We start from the raw sequence: 21432 nt of genomic DNA, 5'->3' as shown, positions 1-21432 counted from the left end.
GCAGCAGAAGTTTTTGACAAAGGGGAGAAAATAATCCAAATTCTTCTGAAAGCTGGTTTTGCCATAAAAAGAGGCAAGGTCAAGGGACCTGCCCGGGAGATCCAGTTTTTAGGGATTAAATGGCAAGATGGGCGTCGCCAGATCCTGATAGAGGTGATCAACAAAATAACAGCCATGTCCGCACCAACTAACAAAAAGGAAACACAAGCCTTCTTAGGCGTTGTGGGTTTCTGGAGAATGCATATTCCAGATTACAGCCAGATTGTACGCCCTCTTTATCAAGTGACCATGAAGAAGAATGATTTTCAGTGGGGCCCTGAACAATGACAGGCTTTTGAACAGATTAAACAAGAGATTGTGCATGCAGTAGCCCTTGGACCAGTCCGTACGGGACTAGATGTTAAAAATGTGGTCTACACTGCAGCTGGGGACAATGGTCCTACCTGGAGCCTCTGGCAGAAAGTACCAGGGGAGACTCGAGGTCGACCCCTAGGATTTTGGAGTCGAGGACACAAGGGTTCCGAGGCCAATTACACCCCAACTGAAAAAGAGATACTGGCAGCATATGAAGGAGTTAGAGCTGCCTCAGAGGTAATTGGTACTGAAGCACAACTTCTCCTGGCACCTTGATTACCAGTACTAGGCTGGATGTTCAAGGGTAAGGTTCCCACTACCCATCATGCAACTGATGCTACATGGAGTAAATGGATTGCATTAATTACACAGAGGGCTCGAATAGGAAACCCTAATCGCCCAGGAATCTTAGAAGTGATCATGGATTGGCCAGAAGGCAAAGACTTCGGAATGCCACCAGAAAAGGAGGTGACACGTGCTGAAGAAGCCCCACCATATAATGAACTACCAGAGGATGAGAAGCAGTATGCCCTGTTCACTGATGGATCCTGCCGTCTTGTAGGAAAGCATCGGAAGTGGAAAGCTGCTGTATGGAGTCCTATACAACGAGTCACAGAAGCCACAGAAGGACAAGGTGAATCAAGTCAATTCGCAGAGGTAAAAGCCATCCAGCTGGCTTTAGACATTGCTGAATGAGAAAAGTGGCCAAGGCTGTATCTTTATACTGACTCATGGATGGTAGCAAATGCCTTGTGGGGGTGGTTAAAGCAGTGGAAGCGAAGCAACTGGCAGCGCAAAGGTAAACCTATTTGGACTGCTGAATTGTGGCAAGATATTGCTGCTCGGCTAGAGAAACTCGTCGTGAAGGTACGTCACGTAGATGCTCACGTACCTAAAAGTCGGGCAACTGAGGAACATCGAAACAACCAACAAGCAGATCAGGCTGCTAAAGTGTTCCAAATAGATTTGGACTGGGAACATAAAGGTGAACTATTTTTAGCTCGGTGGGCTCATGACACTTCAGGTCATCAAGGGAGAGATGCAACATACAGATGGGTTCGTGACCGAGGGGTGGACTTAACCATGGACTCTATTGCACAGGTTATCCATGATTGTGAAACATGCGCCGCAATTAAGCAAGCCAAACGGTTAAAACCTTTGTGGTATGGGGGGTGGTGGTTGAAATATAAATATGGGGAGGCCTGGCAAATTGACTATATCACACTCCCTCAAACCTGCCAGGGTAAACGTTATGTGCTTACCATGGTGGAGGCGACCACCGGATGGTTGGAAACATACTCTGCCCCATGCCACTGCCCGGAACACTATTCTGGGCCTCGAAAAGCAAATCTTGTGGCGACATGGCACGCCAGAGAGAATTGAGCCGGACAATGGGACTTATTTCAAAAACAGTCTCATAGACAACTGGGCCAAAGAGCATGGCATCGAATGGGTATATCACATCCCCTATCATGCACCAGCCTCTGGGAAAGTTGAACGGTATAATGGGCTGTTAAAAACTACCCTGAAAGCAATGGGGGGTGGAACCTTTAAAAACTGGGATAAACATCTGGCACAAGCTACCTGGTTAGTTAACACCAGGGGATCTATCAACTGAGCTGGCCCTGCTCAGTCAGACCTTTTACATACAGTAGTAGGGGATAAAGTCCCTGTGGTGCATGAAAGGAATCTGTTGGGAAAAACTGTCTGGATTCTTCCTGCAATGGGCAAAGGTAAACCCATTCGTGGGATTGCTTTTTGCTCAGGGACCTGGATGTACTTGGTGGGTGATGTTGCAAGATGGTGAAGTCCAATGTGTCCCTGAAGGTGATCTGATTCTGGGTGAGACTATTTAATTCTGAACTGTATGTTGTTGCTGCATAAGTGTCTTTCAGGTTAAGACAGTGGTAATGAGACAGGAGCTAGCTTCATCAAGTGGCGTCCAGTAACCTCCTCGAGACTGACATCTTTAACCTGCCACCTGTGGGCACGAACCATGACAAAAGAGAGACTACTAGCCAGATGGAAACCCACAATCCTGAACCAAATGAACTTAATGTACTTTTTGTATAGAGATGAATCATAATCTAGTGATATGTGTATATATATTTGAAAATGAAAAGGTAGTGGTGATCTGAGTATGACATGAATGGTGTGGAATAAGGGGTGGAATGTCCTGGTTTGGCCCAAACCAGGCCAATTAGTCTTAGAGAAACCAAGGTCACTGCTAAATTCCTCACTGCTTAGGAGTGAAGAGCAGAAAGGGGGTTGCACCTGCAGGGAGGAGCAGCCAGGGCAGGTGACCCAAGATTGACCAACAAGGTATTCCATCCCATACATGTCATTCTCACTTTCCTATTTATCACTAACCCACTGCCTCCTGGAGGTGGGGCCCAGGAGGGAGGGGCCCTCCTGTCTCCCACTGATTGGTACCAGCTTTGCCAATTCTCCAGTTAAAAGCCTGCAGGTGTGATGGCAGGGGGAGCTACTGTATTTTCCCCTCTGCCTGTGCTGGGGAGGGCAACTCTGCCTGAGGAGGACTTCCAAGCTCTCAATATTGGTTTTGTATATATTTGATTATTTCTATTATTATTGTTATTATACTCTTTTTCATTACTATAGTTTATTAAAACTGTTTTAACTTTCCAACCCATAAGTCTCTCTCCCTTTTCCCTTTCCCTTAGGGGGGGGGGGGGGGGGGGGGGGGGGGGGGGGGGGGGGGGGGGGGGGGGGAGAGGGTTAACAGAGAGCGTCTGCCACTGGGTTAATAGCCAGCCCAGCTTTAAACCGTGACAGCCCGTGACCGAGGGGTGGATTTGACCTGGACACCATCGCACAGGTCATCCACGAATGTGAAACATGAGCTGCAATTAAACAAGCCAAATGGCTGAAACCCCTGTGGTATGGAGGACGATGGCTAAAATATAAGTATGGAGAGGCCTGGCAGATTGATTACATCTCGCTTCCATGAACCTGACAAGGCAAGCACTATGTGCTCACAATGGTGGAAGCAAGTACCGGCTGGTTGGAAACATACCCTGTGCCTCATGCCACTGCCCATAACACTATTATGGGCCTTGAGAAGCAAATTTTGTGGCGATATGGTACTTGGGAAAGAATAGAGTCAGACAAGGGGACTCATTTCTGAAATAGCCTCATAGACACCTGGGCTAAAGAGCATGGTATTGAATGGATATATCACATCCCCTACCATGCATCAGCTGCCGGGAAAGTGGAGCAATGTAGTGGGCTGTTGAAGACTACCCTGAAAGCAATGGGTGATGGGATGGGACTTCCAAAAATTGGGATGAACACTTAGCAAAGGCCACCTGGTTAGTTAATACCAGGGGGATCTGTCAGTTGGGCTGGTCCTGCTCAATCCGAACTGTTGCACACTGTAGAGGGGGATTAAGTCCCTGTAGTTCATGTGAGAAATATGTTGGGGAAAACAGTTTGGATTTCTCCTGCCTCGAGCAAAGGCAAATCCACTTGTGGAATTGCTTTTGCTCAAGGACCTGGGTGCACCTGGTGGATGAATCCCACTGATTGAATCCAACACCAATGTTTTTCCTTCCCTGAGAGACTATGATGAGGATTGGAACCCATGGATTTGGACTGAATTGATTTAATAGACTTCTTGGAGAGATGGCCCATGGACTGGAGAGAATATCTGTGTGTGGATGTGTATGTATGTTGAGGGATGGGGAAAATAGTAGTGACTTGATGTAAATGATATAGAATAAGGGGTGGAATCATGTCCTGGTTTAATTTTGTTTCAGTTTGTGGCCAGCCATGGTGATCAGGGCCATTACAGTTAAATGCAGGGCAGCTGACCCAGGCTGGCCCACAGGTGTGTTCTATATCATTAACAATCAAGTTCACTGTAAAAGGGAGGTCTTGGTGGGGAGAGGTTGGGTTGGTTTTGGTTTACTCTTTTTTGGTCTCCTTTTCCATCCCTTCTCCCCTTTCTCTTTGTTGCTGATGTTTGCTATTCCTGGACAACCTGCTGCAGTCTGTATCTAAGTATACTTTTGTGTGTTTTGTGTTAGCATTTATATTGGTTTCTTTATTTTATTGAATCTGTTTAATTTTAACCCACAAGTCTCCCTCTTTTTCCCAATTCCCTTCCTCAGTTGGGAAAGGGACATTGGGGAGAGAAAAACTGTTATTGTTTAGCCCCGGGTGTAGGCTAAATGAGGTCACTCAAAATCAGTAGTCATAAACTTTCTTCTATAGAGAAGCCATAAAGCTTCACGATAAAGTTTTTTTTTGTACTCGTATCTGTGTGTATATTATGAGTGTGTTTAAGATTTAGCTCTAGCTACCAATTTTTTTATTAACTTAATAATGACATTCTTTTGGGGGTAAAGTTCTCAGTCGTTGTTAATGTCATCTTTTGTGAATTAGAAGAAAATTGGCATTTTTGTCTTATGTTCAACTTAGACTTTAGCACCTCTTAAATCTCAGGCTAACTCTTGAGTTGACTAAAAACTCTGTTTTTAAAAGGATCAGATTTTGTTCTTAGCAAAACAGAGAGCAAAACCAGTTTATACTTCTTGATAAAACATAGACAATTTTACCAGTTCTCTCAAATTTTCTCAAATGATGATTATCTGTACATTTTCACTGGCCTTGAACATAGATTTTTTTTTTTCTTACTTGTAGCAAAACAAGAATCTTCTTGTATAAACCTTTCTTTTTCTCAGATTATGAGAATTTTACCATACAGAGGGAAAAGCCCTGTCTTTTGTCGATATAATCCCCCAACACCTGAAAACCTGTATATCATACATGTTTCTCTGTACTGAATTGTGAGGTGATAAATACCTCATTGACTTTTAACTTCACACAGAAGCTGATGAGAGCTGAGGTTGTTAAATATCTTGCAGAACTAAGAGTAGCTTTTTCCAAATGCAAGAGCACTTGCCATCAAAATATTTTTGTTTAACACCTTCCCCCCCCCCCCCCCCCCCCCCCCCACAATACCCTTGTTGGGAACAAGTGTGATTTTGATAATATTGATCTCTTCTGTTAAGGGCGGGGGGGGGGGGGGGGGGGGGGGGGGGGGGAGTGTGTTGTATCATAATTGTAAAGCACTCTTGAGGAGATTCCACTACCTGTTCAAAGTGCTGAGAGAACAATTTAAGTATTCTTGTTTCTATGTAAGAACAAAACTTAAGAGGTTATTTGCTCTAGAGTGAATCCTGCCTTATAAAAGAATGATCTGTTGTGAGAAACTGAATTAGCAATTAGTTTCTGATGGAGAGATGTTGAGAAGACATGCTCGGTGTTTTGTATGCCTTGATTAAAAGTATTGGTTGTCATGCCATCATGCTCAAGTGAAGTAGTTCAGAGGAGCATTTACAGCTCTTAGGTATGGGCTCAAGTAGTCAGAATATTATTTTTTTTACCATGGTTTAATGTGATTTTTCCTCCCTGTTTTTGTAGTTCCTGGACCTTGTGATCCTGAAGACTTGACTGATGGAATAATTTTTGCTGCCAATTACCTTGGCTCCACTCAACTCCTTTCTGACAAAACTCCCTCCAAGAATGTGAGAATGATGCAGGCACAAGAGGCTGTCAGCAGAATCAAGGTGAGGGATGGCTCTTGCTGCTTCTCAAGTTGATGTTTTAAAGCTGCAGATGTGAACTTCTTATGCACTTAAGTCTTCTCATGTTGGGTTATCTGTGGTTTCAGAAACATTGACTAATCTTTTGTTAAAGAAAATTGGCAGAGTCCGGGTCTCTAGGTTTGCTGGTTTTATTAAACAACTCAGAGTTGGACCACCACCGCAGTGAATGGTACCTGACTCAAATTCACTATCGGTTTATATAGAAACTAATAATCAATTACATCATAAACTTCTCACGAGCTTCTGTTAATAATCCACTAACTATTTCAATTCCTCTTTCTTCCTTCGTTAAGAGTCCACAAAAGTCCATTCTTTTCCATTGGTCAGCTGATCTTTATGTTCTGGTTCTGCTCCGACTCCGGTCGATACCCCGTCCTCGATGTTCTTGCTGTGATCGGCGTCCTTAATGTTCTTGCCGTGATCAGCGTCCCGTCCTGATCCAGGTTGACCAGAGTCCGGTTCCCACTGCCAGTGTCTCCTAAACATTCAACCTTAAAAACAACTAAAGTTATATTTAGAACCTTATCTATACTAATTTTTATTTCTAAGTGTCCTATATTTCTTTTAAGGTAAAGAAAAGGTTAACCATACATCCCCTTTACTAAAATCATCAAAAGGTAATACTTCTAGGCCTACTCCTGCTTAGCTACTGATTAAGCTTTGATTGATGATTTGTTCAGTCATAGGTCAGGATTACACAAGGAGCTTTGAGAACAATATTCATGGATTGTGAAAGCCCACCTGTGTTTATTCAGATAGACTTATATTAATTATTCTATTCACTATTCTATTTCACCCCTATTGATTCTTGTCTCTCTAACTCATAAGAACTTTTTCATTAATCGTGTGAAAATTTCTATAACACTTTCTTTTTGCAAGATAAACCACTTATTTAATGCTGCTTTTGGAACAAGGATGAAAGGAAAAAAAGTTCCAGATAATTCTAATTTATACAGTACAACTTCTGCACTATTCTGTTAGCCAAAAATCTGTAATTTTTCAGGGCAGGCCCAAAATGAGAGACAAAGACATAAGATTCAAAGGCTCTAGGCAAGTAATAGCTCAAAGAGGCTGAGCTCTGCCTGCTAGCCAGTTTTATTAGCTCTCCTGATAACAAACCAAGGGTAGATGTAGACATACTATTTAGAAAACATCATATCCTTTGAACAGATACAAGCATAAACCTGACACCATCCCCCCACCTCACCGAGGGTGTGCCCCCACACCCTCCAGTGGACCTGGCTTAGCAGGATAATGGACACGAAAAGCCTGAACCTTAGCTGGGATATACACCTCTGACACAGGCTCCCAGGAATTATCCTTCAGGCCATACCCTGCCCAATCAATCAAATACTGCAGAGTACCCCAGGATATCCTGGAATCCAAAATAGCCCAGACATGATATTCTCTCTGACCCTGGACGATAATTGGAGGCAGAGGTCAAGGTTGCCACTAGAAGGGATCTGGGTGAATGGGTTTTATTGGGGAGACGTGAACAACAGGGTGAATCTTGAGAGCACGTGGAAGCCGTGGACAAAACGTGACCAGACTAACCTGGGCCACAATTTTATATAGACCAAGATAACGGTAGACTAAATTAGAAAAAAACCCGCACCTAATGAACATGTTCACCAGACAACTAAACATAGTCCCTAACAGCAAAGTCTGGTGCTGGTCACAAACATCTATCTGCATAGTCTTTTGTAAGCAGCCTTTGCTTTTTCCAGCTGCTCTTGAAGAAGCAAATGTATATGCCACAACCGTTCAAGGGAGTCCTCAGGGGTGTAAAAGTCAGTTCTTCACCGGCTGAGGAGGGAGACAAGGATGCTTAGCATAGAATTACCAAGGGAATTTATTGTCTGATTTTTAGCTATAAGCACAGGGGTGCCCCAGCCTAATGCATGGAGGACCCCGATACAGAGGAAAACAGGGTTTATATATGTTATGTTACAGTTGTGTAGACCATGTTAAGGGATGGGCTAATCGGGTACTATTGCTCATGTAATCAGTATGTAATTGTCCCATGCAGGTGGTATGGATGTATGTGTCAGTGGTGTGTTAATCTAGATTGTTCTAAACCAATGTCCTGTGCAGGTATGTGTGTGGGGGCAGGAGTTATACTGGATTCTGGTCAATTGTGGTTCTGGCCATGGTTATATGCCTGGGGTTTTTTTGAAAGGTAAATCTATTGTTTTATCACGTGTATGGGGTGTTCTCAGCCAGTGAGAGCCAGCTTAGGTTGGGTCTTCAGGTCACATCGACCCTGAGGTAAAAGCTCATAGTCTCAAGTAGTGTTCATACTTCTAAGGAAGTAGTATTGCAGTTAGCATCTTGCCTTTCATAGGGGACACCCCTGGACAGCCTCCAGAGTAGCAAGGTGGTCATGGGGATGAAAACCATACTGCACATAAAAAGGGGTCTGCTGCATGGAAGAGTGGACACTGCTGTCGACCCTACCATTCTGTTTGCCCAGTCCGTAGATGATATGAAACAGAAACTGAGAGAAAAGTTGGCCAGCGAGTCAACTGGGGAGAGAGGCATTTCAGGTTTCTAAAACATCCCAGATTTCAATAGTCAGTCAGTATCAAGGCGGGCTCAGCAGGACCCACGAGAAAGTGCCTCCACTCAGCAAGCACCTCATGGATGTTACAGGACTGGTGCCATAGCCAGGGGTTCAGCTACTTAGACCATGGGACTCACTTTGAGAAACCTGGTCTACTGGGGGCTGATGGGGTCCATCTGTTAGAGAAGGGGAAGAGCATCTTTGGTCATAGGGCTTGCCAAGCTGGTGAAGAGGGCTTTAAACTATAGTTGCTGGGGGAGGGGAACCTCAGTCCATCCCAATCCTGACAGTTTGATGCCAGGGCCAGCAATAGATGTCCAGAGACTGGAGAAGGATTGCAGGTCAGCAGGAGAGTGCCGGAAGAGCAGCAGAAAGGAATTTCAGGCAGTAAGTCAGCTTCATTGGGGGCCCAACTGAAATTCCTCTATGCAAATGCACAGAGCATGGGGAATAAACAAGAGGAGCTAGAGACGTGTGCATACCTGCAAGGCAACGACCTTATTGGCATCACGGAGATGTGGTGGGATGGCTCTGATGACTGGAGTGTGGGAATAGAAGGATACAGGCTCTTTAGGAAGGATAGGCAGGGGAGACAAGGAAGGGATGTTGCCCTCTATGTCAATGACCAGCTGGAGTGCATGGAGCTCTGCCTGGGGATGGAGGAGGAGCTGACAGAGAGCTTATGGGTCAGGAATAAAGGGAAGGCAGGGACTGGAGACAGTATAGTGGGTGTCTGCTACAGGCCGCCCAACCAGGAAGACAGAGAGGATGAGGCCCTCTACAGACAGATAGGTGCAGCCTCACATTCACAAGCCCTGGTCCTCATGGGGGACTTCAACCACCCTGACATCTGTTGGAAGGACAACACAGCAGGGCACAAGCAATCCAGGAGGTTTCTGGAATGCGTGGATGACAACTTCCTTCTCCAGGTGATAGAGGAGCTGACGAAGAAAGATGCCATGCTGGATCTTGTTCTCACCAACAAGGAGGGGCTGGTGGGGGACGTGAAGCTCAAGGGCAGCTTTGGCTGGAGTGACCATGAAATGGTGGAGTTCGAGATCCTTGGGGCAGTCAGGAGGGCGCACAGCCAGCTTACCACCCTGGACTTCAGGAGAGCAGACTTTGGCCTATTCAGGGACCTGCTTGGGAAAGTCCCTTGGGATAAAGCCCTGGAGGGAAGAGGGGCCCAAGAAAGCTGGTTAGTATTCAAGGACCACCTCCTCCAAGCTCAGGAGCAATGCATCCCAACCAAGAGGAAGGCAGGCAAAAATGCCAGGAGGCCTCATGGTTGAACAAGGATCTCCTGGACAAACTCGGACACAAAAAGGAAGCCTAGACAGGGTGGAAGCAAGGGTAGGTAGCCTGGGAGGAATACAGGGAAACTGTCCGAGCAGCCAGGGACCAGGTTAGGAAAGCTAAAGCCCCTGATAGAATTAAATCTGGCCAGGGACGTCAAGGGCAACAAGAAATGCTTCTACAGGTATGTCAGTGATAAAAGGAAGACTAGGGAAAATGTGGGCCCTCTCCAGAAGGAAACAGGAGACCTGGTTACCTGGGATATGGAGAAGGCTGAGGTACTCAATGACTTTTTTTGCCTCAGTCTTTACTGGCAAGTGCTCTAGCCTCACCACCCAAGTCGCAGAAGGCAGAGGCAGGGACTGGAAGAATGAAGAACTGCCCACTGTAGGAGAAGATCAGGTTCGAGACCATCTAAGGAACCTGAAGGTGCACAAGTCCATGGGACCTGATGAGGTGCATCTGCGGGTCTTCAAGGAACTGGCGCATGAAGTTGCTAAGCCACTATCCATCATTTCTGAGAAGTCGTGGCAGTCTGGTGGAGTTCCCACTGACTGGAAAAGGGGAAACATAACCATCTTCAAGAATGGAAAAAAGGAAGACCTGGGGAACTACAGGCCAGTCAGTCTCACCTCTGTGCCTGGCAAGATCATGGAGCAGATCCTACTGGAAACTATACTGAGGCACATGGAAATCAAGGAGGTGATTGGTGACAGCCAGAATGGCTTCACTAAGGGCAAATTGTGCCTGACAGATTTGGTGGCCTTCTACAACAGGGTTTTACAGCATTGGTGGATAAGGGAACAGTGACTGATGTGAACCTCATGCCTGTGCAAACCTCATGAAGTTCAAAAAGGCCAAGTGCAAGGTCCTGCACCTGGGTGGTCGAACACTGGTCACAAGAGGTTGTGGGTTGAGAACTAGAGGAAAGCTAATGTCACTCCTATCTTCAAGAAAGGCAAGAAGGAGGACCCAGGGAACTACAGGCTGGTCAATCTCACCTCGATCCCTGGGAAGGTCATGGAGCAACTACTCCTGGGAGCCATTTCCAGGCCCATGAAGGACAAGAAAGTCATCAAGAGTAGTCAGCATGGCTTCAGCAAGGGGAATTGATGCTTGACCAACCTGATAACCTTCTATGATGAAGTGACTGGCCTGGTAGACAAGGGGAGAGCCTTGACTTCATTAAGTCTTTTGACACTGTCTGCCATAAGATCTTCATAGACAAACTGATGAAGTATGGGCTGGATGAGCAGACAGTGAGGTGGGCTGAAAACTGGATGAATGGTCGAGCCCAGAGGGTGGTGATCGGTGGAACAAAGTCTAGTTGGAGGCTAGTAATGATAAACTGTGGAATAACTTCTGAAAGTTTAAACAAACCTGATCGCTTAACTCATGTCCTTATTAATGATGGAGCAGAATACAAGTGCCTGATCATTTATGAGGAATGCCCTACACATAAGTCCATGGGACCTGCCGATATGCATCCCAAAGTCTTGAGGGAATTGGCTGATGTAGTTGTCAAGCCACTCCCCACAATATTTGAAAAGTCATGGCAGTCAGGTGAAGTCCCTGGTGACTGGAAAAAGGGAAGCATTGCACCCATTTTTAAAAAGGGTAGAAAGGAGGACCCTGGGAACTACTGACCTGTCAGCCTCACCTCTGTGCCTGGGAAGATCATGGAATAGATCCTCCTAGAAGCTATGCTAAGGCACATGGAGGACAAGGAGGTGATGCGAGACAGCCAGCATGGCTTCACCAAGGGCAAGTCTTGCCTGACCAACCTAGTGGCCTTCTATGATGGAGTGACTACATCAGTGGACAAGGGAAGAGCTACGGATGTGGTCTATCTGGACTTCTGTAAGGCCTTTGATGCTTGTCCCCCACAACAGTCTTGCTGCTAGATTGGAGAGAGATGGATTTGATGGATGGACTATTTGGTGGATAAGGAATTGGCTGCATGGTTGCATCCAGAGAGTAGTGGTCAACAGCTCAATGTCCAGATGGAGATCAGTGATGAATGGTGTCCCTCAAGGGTCCGTATTGGGACCAGTACTGTTTAATGCCTTCATCAATGACACAGACAGTGGGATCGAGTGGTGTCCCTCAGCAAGTTTGCAGTTGACATCAAGCTGAGTGGTGCAGATGACATGCCTGAGGGACAGGATGCCATCCAGAGGGACCTTGACAAGCTCAGGAAGTGGGCCCATGTGAACCTCATGAAGTTCAAAAAGGCCAAGTGCAAGGTCCTGCACCTGGGTTGGGGCAATCCCCAATATCAATACAGACTGGCTGCTGAATCGATTGAGAGCAGCCCTGAGGAGAAGGACTTGGGATACTGGTGGATGAAAAGCTGGATATGAGCCGGCAATGTGCGCTTGCAGCCCAGAAAGCCAATCGTATCCTGGGCCGCATCAAAAGAAGCGTGGCCAGCAGGTCGAGGGAGGTGATTCTCCTCCTCTACTCCGCTCTTGTGAGAAGCCCCACCTGGAGTACTGCATCCAGCTCTGGGGTCTGCAGTGTCCTATTAGAGCGGGTCCAGAGGAGGGCCACGAAAATTATCAGAGGGCTGGAACACCTCTCCTATGAAGAAAGGCTGAGAGAGCTGGGGTTGTTCAGCCTGGAGAAGAGAAGGCTCTGAGGAGATCTTACTGCAGCCTTTCAATATATAAAGAGGGCTTATAAGAAAGATGGAGAGAGACACTTTTTACCAAGGCCTATAGTGACAGGACAGGGGGCAATGTTTTTAAACTGAGAGATGGTAGATTTAGATTAGGTATAAGGAAGAATTTTTTTTTTCGATGAGGGTGGTGGGACACTGGAACAGGTTGCCCAGAGAAGTTCTGGATGCCTCATCATTGGAAGTTCAAGTTCTGGTTGGACGGACCTTTGAGCAACCTGATCTAGTGAAAGATGTCTTTGCCCACTACATGATCTTTGAAGGTCTCTTCCAACCCAAACCATTGTATGATTCTATGACTCTAATTCTTAAACCAATATTCTCATTCCAAAGTCTTCAGTATGATATATTCTAAACATCTAACACAACTTGAATACAAACCATCTAGCTGCAATATGTTTGTCCTTACAGCAAATCCTGGGACTGCCTGTGTGAAGACTGAAAAATATTTGTATTATTATAGGTTGACTTAAAACCAACATGGTTGTCACGGTTTAAAGCTGGGCTGGCTATTAACCAGGTGGCAGATGCTCTCTGTTAACCCTCTCCCCCCACCCAAAGGGAAAGGGAAAAGGGAGAGAGACTTATGGGTTGGAAAGTTAAAACAGTTTTAATAAACTATAATAATGAAAAAGAGTATAACAATAATAATAGAAATAATCAAATATATACAAATATGTACAAAACCAAGATCAAGAGCTTGGAAATCCTCCTCAGGCAGAGTTGCTCCCCCCAGCACGGGCAGAGGGGAAAATGCAGTACCTCCCCCCAGCACAGGCAGAGGGGAAAAGGCAGTAGCTCCCCCCAGCACAGGCAGAGGGGGAAATGCAGTAGCTCTCCCCAGCACAGGCAGAGGGCAAAATGCAATAGCTCCCCCTGCCATCACACCTGCAGGCTTTTAACTGGAAAATTGGCAAAGCTGGTACCAATCAGTGGGAGACAGGAGGGCCCCTCCCTCCTGGGCCCCACCTCCAGGAGGCAGTGGGTTAGTGATAAATAGGAAAGTGAGAATGACATGTATGGGATGGAATACCTTGTTGGTCAATCTTGGGTCACCTGCCCTGTCTGCTCCTCCCTGCAGGTACGACCCTCTTTCGGCTCCTCACTCATAAGCAGTGAGGAATTTAGCAGTGACCTTGGGTTCTCTAAGACTAATTGGCCTGGTTTGGGCCAAACCAGGACAATGGTAATATTGGAAAATTATTTATGCACAAAGATTCTGATATTATAAAAAAAAAAAATGATCTTTTTAAATCATAAGAAGAACATAGAGACCACCCACAGAATTTAAATTCAGGGACAGATATAATTCATGGAGCATGCACATCATACCAGTGCAGGTTGAGAAATTATAGGGATGGTTGGTGACTATTTCTAGCTCTGATGTCAATAGAACTTTTACATTTTTTTGTGCCTCATGAGAAGGAATATGAAGTACATCAAGAAAGAGTCAACAGGGGAGTACTTCCTTACCAAAGTTTTCATAGAACCACAGGTTGTGTTAGGGGCAGACCAAATCCTGTAGCCCAATAGAGGTGAGGTGTCCGCAGCTCCAGGTCCAACCAGTAAAGAGGCTGAGCATATATTCCCAGTAGACATACAAATACGTATATACAAAGATACACGTGCACACACACACACACATATATATATGTATGTGTGTGTGTATGTGTATATATGTGTGTATATATATATATGTATATATATATGTTGGCCTTCTATGATGGGGTTACAGCATTGGTGGATAAGGGAAGAGTGACTGATGTCATCTACTTGGACTTGTGCAAAGCATTTGACACTGTCCCACATGACATCCTTGTCTCTAAATTGGAGAGACATGGACTTGACGGATGGACTACTCGGCGGATAAGGAATTGGCTGGATGGTCGCACTCAAAGAGTTGCGGTCAATGGCTCGATGTCCAAGTGGAGAGCAGTGACGAGTGGCGTTCCTCAGGGGTTGGTATTGGGACCGGTGCTGTTCAACATCTTTGTCGGCGACATGGACAGTGGGATTGAGTGCACCCTCAGCAAGTTTGCCAACGACACCAAGCTGTGGGGTGTGGTCGACACGCTGGAGGGAATTGATGCCATCCAGAGGGACCTTGACATGCTTGAGAAGTGGGCCCACGCAACCTGCATGAAGTTCAACAAGGCCAAGTGCAAGGTCCTGCACCTGGGTTGGGGCAATCCCAAGCACAAATACAGGCTGGGCAGAGAATGGATTGAGAGCAGCCCTGATAAGAAGGACTTGGGGGTGATGGTGGATGAGAAGCTCAACATGAGCTGGCAATGTGCGCTTTCAGCCCAGAAGGCCAACTGTATCCTGGGCTGCATCAAAAGAAGTGTGGCCAGCAGGTGGAGGGAGGTGATTCTCCCCCTCTACTCTGCTCTCGTGAGACCCCACCTGCAGTACTGCATCCAGCTCTGGGTTTCTGCAGTGTGCTATTGGAGCGGGTCTAGAGAAGGGCCATGAAAATTATCAGAGGGCTGGAACACCCTCTATGGCCAACAACTCTCCCAGATATCATAATTCCTCTCTGCCGCAGTCAACTGGCAGAAGAAATAGGCACAAGGATAAAGCTGTCTATGTGATGGACCATGCTGAGAAACTACCACCCCAATGGCATGGATGGAAGCATCCATGTACAATACAGTCTACACAACACCAGGCCTGCCGGCGACTGATGGGGTACACCTGTCTGAAAGGGGGAAAAGGGTCTTTGCACAGGAGTTAGCAGGGCTCATTGAAAGAGCTTTAAACTAGGTTTGAAGGGGGAAGCAGATAAAACCAGGCTCACTAGAGATAAGCCTGGGGGTGGCATGCCAATGATGGTGTGCTAGTCAGGTCCCTCGGTCTGCCATCTCAGTGGAGGCAGGGGATGGAGATCCATGCAGCAGAAAAGATGCAATGGTTATTGATGGGTTAGAAATCATGGAAGTGCCTGAGAATGGTTGTGCAGGAACTAGGGCTTCTCCCCTCACAAAGGTGGCAGGATCAATAGCCCAGCTGAAGTACATCTACACCAATGCACGTGTCAGGTTCCGGATTAAGATCCGCCTTATTGGTAAATCTAGAAATTAAATGCAGTCAGTCCTGAGAAGGACCCGCCTGATTAGTAAAAGTAAATCTAGAAATTAAATGCAATCAGTCCTGAGAAGGACCCGCCTGATTAGTAACTCCAATGCAGTCAGTCCACGTGGGACCCACCTGGTTCAATGCAGTCAGTCCACGTAGGACCCGCCTGGTTCAATTGCAGTCAGTCCACGTGGGACCTGCCTGATTAATCACCCGGTATAAATCACCCGGTATGCTTTACCTGCCTGCAGGTAAAGCACCCCCAAAATCCTGACCAGAAATAAAATAGATTCATGATCCTTGAGTTCGGACAAAGCACAACCGAGGCACGGTATCAATAAACTTAACTTTGACTTTATTAAGTCCAACAATGAGGCAACTTAGTGAGCAAGGAAGGGGGAGAGAGAGAGAGAGAGAGAGAAGTAAGTAAAAGGAAGAGAGGAAAAGAGAACAGTTGAGAGGGAAAGGATAGTCACCACCCTGGATCCCGCGGCGTCCCGTGGGTCCTTTGTTGATTCTCGGCAGTCGGGGGTGGGCGCGCGTGTGGTCGGGCGAAACAGCCTCTTTTATAGAGAATTTTTGCAGAGTCATGTGACATGGAGCCGCCAGTCACAGTTCGCACCACTCACAGGCCCGAGGGCGGGACAGGTCCGGTTCCCGCGCCGTAGGATTGGCCCATTGCCAGGCTGTCGCCCGATGTCCCAGATGGGTCTCTCGGGAGGGGGTGGAGGGCTGGAGGGCGGAGACGTCACTCACCCTTAGTCGGCGACTAACTTCTTGCCTCACAAAATGTCGTCAAGGTCAGGTAGTCCTGTACCCCAGAAGATGGCGTCTGAGTACGTGGGATAGGACGGTTTCTGAGACAATGCCGAAAAAAAAAAAGGGGGACAAGGAACGGATCCCCACAGCACGCAGCATGGGCAACAAACAGGAGGAGCTGGAAGCCATTGTGCAGCAGGAAAACTATGACATAGTTGACATCACAGAAACATGGTGGGATGACTCGCACAACTGGAGTGCTGCAATGGATGGCTATAAACTCTTCAGAAGGGATAGGCAAGGAAGGAGAGGTGGTGGGGTGGCCCTGTATGTTAGGGAGTGTTTTGACTGTCTAGGGCTTGAGGATGGTGAAGATAGGGTCGAGTGTTTATGGGTAAGGATCAGGGGAAGGCCAGCAAGGCAGATATCATGGTGGGAGTCTGTTATAGACCACCCAACCAGGACAAAGAGGCAGATGAAATATTGTATAAGCTGCTGGGAGAAGTCTTGTGAACAGTAGGCCTTGTTCTCGTGGGGGACTTAAACTTACCAGATGTCTGCTGGAAATACAATACAGCAGAGAGGAAACAGTCTAGGAGGCTCCTGGAGTGTGTGGGAGATAACTTCCTGACACAGCTGGTGAGTAAGCCAACTAGGGAAGGCACCCAGCTGGACCTCTTGTTTGCAAACAGAGAAGAACTTGTGGGTGATGTGATGGTTGGAGGCCATCTTGGGCATAGCAATCACGAAATGATAGTTTGCGATTCTTGGAGAAGTAAGGAAGGGGGTCAGCAGAACTGCCATCTTGGATGTCTGGAGGGCAGACTTTGGCCTGTTTAGGAGCCTGGTTGACAGAGTCCCTTGGGAGGCAGTCCTGAAGGGCAAAAGAGTCCAGGAAGGCTGGATACTCTTCAAGAAAGAAATCTTAAACGCGCAGGAGCAGGCCATCCCCATGTGCCGAAAGATGAGCCGGTGGGGAAGAAAACCACCCTGGCTGAACAGAGAGCTTTGGCTGGATCTCAGGAAAAAAAAAAGAGAGTTTATGACCTTTGGAAGAAGGGGCAGGTGACTCAGGAGGGCTACAAGGATGTCGTGAGGCTATGTAGGGAGAAAATTAGAAGGGCCAAAGCCCAGCTAGAACTCAATCTGGCCACTGCAATAAAAGAGAATAAAAAATGTTTCTGTAAATACATTAGCAAGAAGAGGAGGGCTGAGGAGAATCTCTATCCTTTATTGGATGTGGGGGGAAACATAGTGACAAAGGATGAGGAAAAGGCTGAGGTGCTTAATGCCTTCTTTGCCTCAGTCTTTAGCAGTAAGACAAATTGTTCTCTGGGTACCCAGCCCCCTGAGCTGGAAGACAGGGACGGGGAGCAGAACGAAGCCCCCATAATCCAAGGGGAAATGGTTAGCGACGTGCTACACCACTTAGACACACACAAGTCTATGGGGCCAGATGGAATCCACCCAAGTGTACTGAGGGAGCTGGCGGAAGTGCTCGCCAAGCCACTTTCCATCATTTATCAGCAGTCCTGTCTAACAGGGGAGGTCCCAGTTGACTGGAGGTTAGCAAATGTGACACCCAGCTACAAGAAGGGCCGGAAGGAGGATCTGGGGAGCTACAGACCTGTCCGTCTGACCTCGGTTACAGGGAAGGTTATGGAGCAGATCATCTTGAGTGTCATCCTGCGGCACGTACAGGACACCCGGGTGATCAGGCCCAGTCAGCATGGGTTTTATGAAAGGCAGGTTCTGCTTGACTAACCTGATCTCCTTCGATGACAAGATGACCCACTTAGTGGATGAGGGAAAGGCTGTGGATGTTGTTTACCTGGACTTTAGTAAAGCCTTTGACACCATTTCCCACAGGATTCTCCTGGAGAAACTGTCTGCTCATGGCTTGGACGGGCGTACACTTAGTTTTTTCTTCATAGGAAAGAAAAAGCCGCGTGCATGAGCAAAGCAAAACAAGGAATTCATTCACTACTTCCCATTGGCAGGCAGGTGTTTAGCCATCTCCAGGAAAGCAGCGCTTCATCGCACGTAACGGTTACTTGGGAAGACAAATGCAATCACTCCAAACATCCCTCCCTTCCTTCTTCTTCCCCCAGCTTTATATGCTGAGCATGATGTCATATGGTTTGGAATATCCCTTTGGTCAGTTGGGGTCAGCTGTCCCAGCTGTGTTCCTTCCCAACTTCTTGTGCACCTCCAGCCTACTCGCTGGTGGGGTGGTGTGAGAAGCAGAAAAGGCCTTGACTCTGTGTAAGCACTGCTCAGCAATAACGAAAACATCTCTGCATTATCAACACTATTTTCAGCACAAATCCAAAACATAGCCCCATACTAGCTACTATGAAGAAAATCCCAACCAATACCAGCACAACTATTGTTCTTTTTTTCTGTAATAATTAGATCTGGACTAATAATGGTTAGACTGTTAAGACTTCAGTTATACTAACAGTAAATTCTTGAATATATATATATTAACAAAAAGGTGTGCTTCCTCTTTGACCATAAACAAGATTTTGAGCATAATAGGTCTTGGCATAATAGGCCCTTGCCCCCTCACAGAACACCTGTTAACTTAATTATCTAAGCAGAGATGTTCATCTTTGAAGTAAAAAGAGTATCTGCCAGTAGGGTGAATCTTACATTTCTTCAGTAAGCAGGTCCATAAATTCAGGTCTTCAGAGACCTTGGGTTTATATTTAAATGAACTGCAAAGCAATAGAACGGCAATGATGCTTATTTTCAATCCTTGTTTTCACAGTACTAGTACATAAGAGGTTTTCATGGGATTAGGATGAAATATCTTTGGATATAAAGCAGTTAGAGTTACAGTAATACTGCTTCATGATAAGAGACAATTTCAGGTGAAGTATATTGTCTTCCCCATTCTTGGAAGAATGTGATGGTATAGAAATATCCTTATGAAGGTGTCACAGAAAAACCTGGTCTCCGAATGCATGGGTGTATTTGCGTAGGAGGAGATGTAGTTGGGGGCAGAAGGGTTCAGTCAGATATAACTTCTATTTTTTCCCAGGAAAATTTAACATATTTCTGTGTTTGGGATTAAAGATTGCATGCTTTGGGATTTATGATTCCATGTCTGTGTGAGACCATTAAGCAATTTGTATTTAAATTCTTTAAATCTGAGAAAGTTGGAATAATAATGGGTGGGATTCTTTTCTTGCATCTTATGCTGACTTGACTTTGGAGGAGACACTCTCAATTTGTACTGCTGTAAATGAGGAAAGGCTCTTGGAGAGTGGGAGGAGGAAACTCTTTCTTGAGAGTAATGTTTAAATGGGGGAAAAAAAAATCTTTTTATATACTCTCCTGGTGCAGATCTCTCTTCATTTTAAAAAAACTGTTAAATGTGAAACTTTTTTTTCTTAAACCAAAAAGAAAAGGAGGAAATTAATCTAAGCAGAGACTAATCCAGAACAACTAATAGATTGAGCCCTGGCATTAGCGTATAGATTCCTGGTTGACGTAAGAGTCTTTGCACGTTCTTCTCTAACTGTTTTCCATCTCTCTTTATTACATGCTAAACAGATGGCCCAGAAATTAGCCAAAAGCAGGAAGAAGGTACAGTACAACCACCATCAGCTTGATGTTATGTCTGTTCTTTTGTTTGCTTTGTTGTTTGTGGTTTTTTTTCCTTTTTATTTTGTGCTTTTCTTTTCTAAAAAATACCAGCAAGGTTTATTTCTGAGCTACCATGTCAATTAACATTTGTCTGGAGAAATGGAGACTGAGGGGAGACCTTATTGTTCTCTACAACTACCTGAAAGGAGATTGTAGTGGGGTGGGGGTCGGCCTCTTCTCCCGGGCAACTAGCAACAGGTCTAGAGGACATAGCCTCAAGCTGTGCCAGGGGAGGTTCAGGTTAGACATTAGGAAAAAATTCTTCACAGAAAGGGTTATTAGGCATTGGAATGGACTACCCAGGGAGGTGGTGGCATCACCATCCCTGGAGGTGTTTAAGAAAAGACTAGATGTGGCACTTAGTGCCATGGTCTAGTTGACACAGTGGTGTTAGGTCAAAGGTTGGACTCAATGATCCCAGAGGTCTCTTCCAACCTAGTTGATTCTGTGATTCTGTGATTTCTCAGAAATCAGTTCCCTGGTTGGCCGTCATTAGCCATTGCTTATCATTAGCCATTTTGTGTTAGAAATAGGGTAAAGATTGGACTTATCAAAGGGATACAGGTAGTACTGAAAACGCACACCGAAGAAATAGGACTGATGTGTCAAAAGTTTTATTCTGTAAACTGGCAAATTAAAAAAAAAAAGTGCTTTTTTATTCCTCTATAGAGAGGATTCACAGCTGTGTCAAATAAATGAAAAAAGTATAGACACACAATTATATGCTGAGTGACTCATATTGTAGTAATATGTTATGATTATGGAGTTCTTAAATAGTTATCAGATTTTTTAAAAGGCACTTAAAATTGCAAGCATTTGCTTTTTGTTTACAAAGGTACGGCTTCTGGAGGGAGTTAGCACATTAATAGTATGTTGTCTGACTGTGAAGACCCTCTTGCCAGAACTGCACTATAAGTTATTTAAAACTGCACCTGTGGTACACATTTTTCCAGTATTCTAAGCAGTCACTGTTGTTAAGCCCCTATATGGGAAGGGAGGTCAGAGTGTTTTTTACGGGATTAAATATTTTACAAATTACATCTAACCCACTTTCATATCTAATACAGGGTTTTGAAACGCAGAATCAAACTCTATAACTCATTAAAGGGTTATAAAGCAGGTATGTTTATTACAGCGCCGGGTGCAAGGGGGATCTCTCCTCCAAACTTGCACACCGGATCACAAAGGAAGCATCCATTTATTATACAAAATATACATATTCATTAATATGATATACATATTCATTAATATGGGCTGGGTTATTACAATCAGTTCTGGGAATAGGTGTGACTATGGTAATTATTTCCAGGAACTCATTATCATAAGTCTCCTCCTTCTGGTGCTTGCGCACTGTTATGTGGTGGTCGTCTATGGGGGTCTTCAGGATGAAGGCTCGTAGTCTTCTTCACTGTGTA

General features: G+C 45.6%; 1 protein-coding gene across 1 annotated transcript in view; it reads left to right on the top strand.

Annotated features, from left to right (window-relative positions):
* Positions 1–21432, top strand: part of LOC137675748 (amyloid-beta A4 precursor protein-binding family A member 1-like) — an 80115-nt gene that overhangs the window by 43901 nt on the left and 14782 nt on the right. Inside the window, 2 exon segments of the mRNA XM_068421947.1 lie at positions 5803–5948; positions 19925–19957. Coding sequence (XP_068278048.1) covers positions 5803–5948; positions 19925–19957 — 179 coding nt within the window.

The sequence above is a fragment of the Nyctibius grandis genome, chromosome W, assembly GCF_013368605.1.
Source record: "Nyctibius grandis isolate bNycGra1 chromosome W, bNycGra1.pri, whole genome shotgun sequence".
Classification (NCBI taxonomy): domain Eukaryota; kingdom Metazoa; phylum Chordata; class Aves; order Nyctibiiformes; family Nyctibiidae; genus Nyctibius; species Nyctibius grandis.
This window is presented reverse-complemented; position numbering and strand designations above follow the sequence as displayed.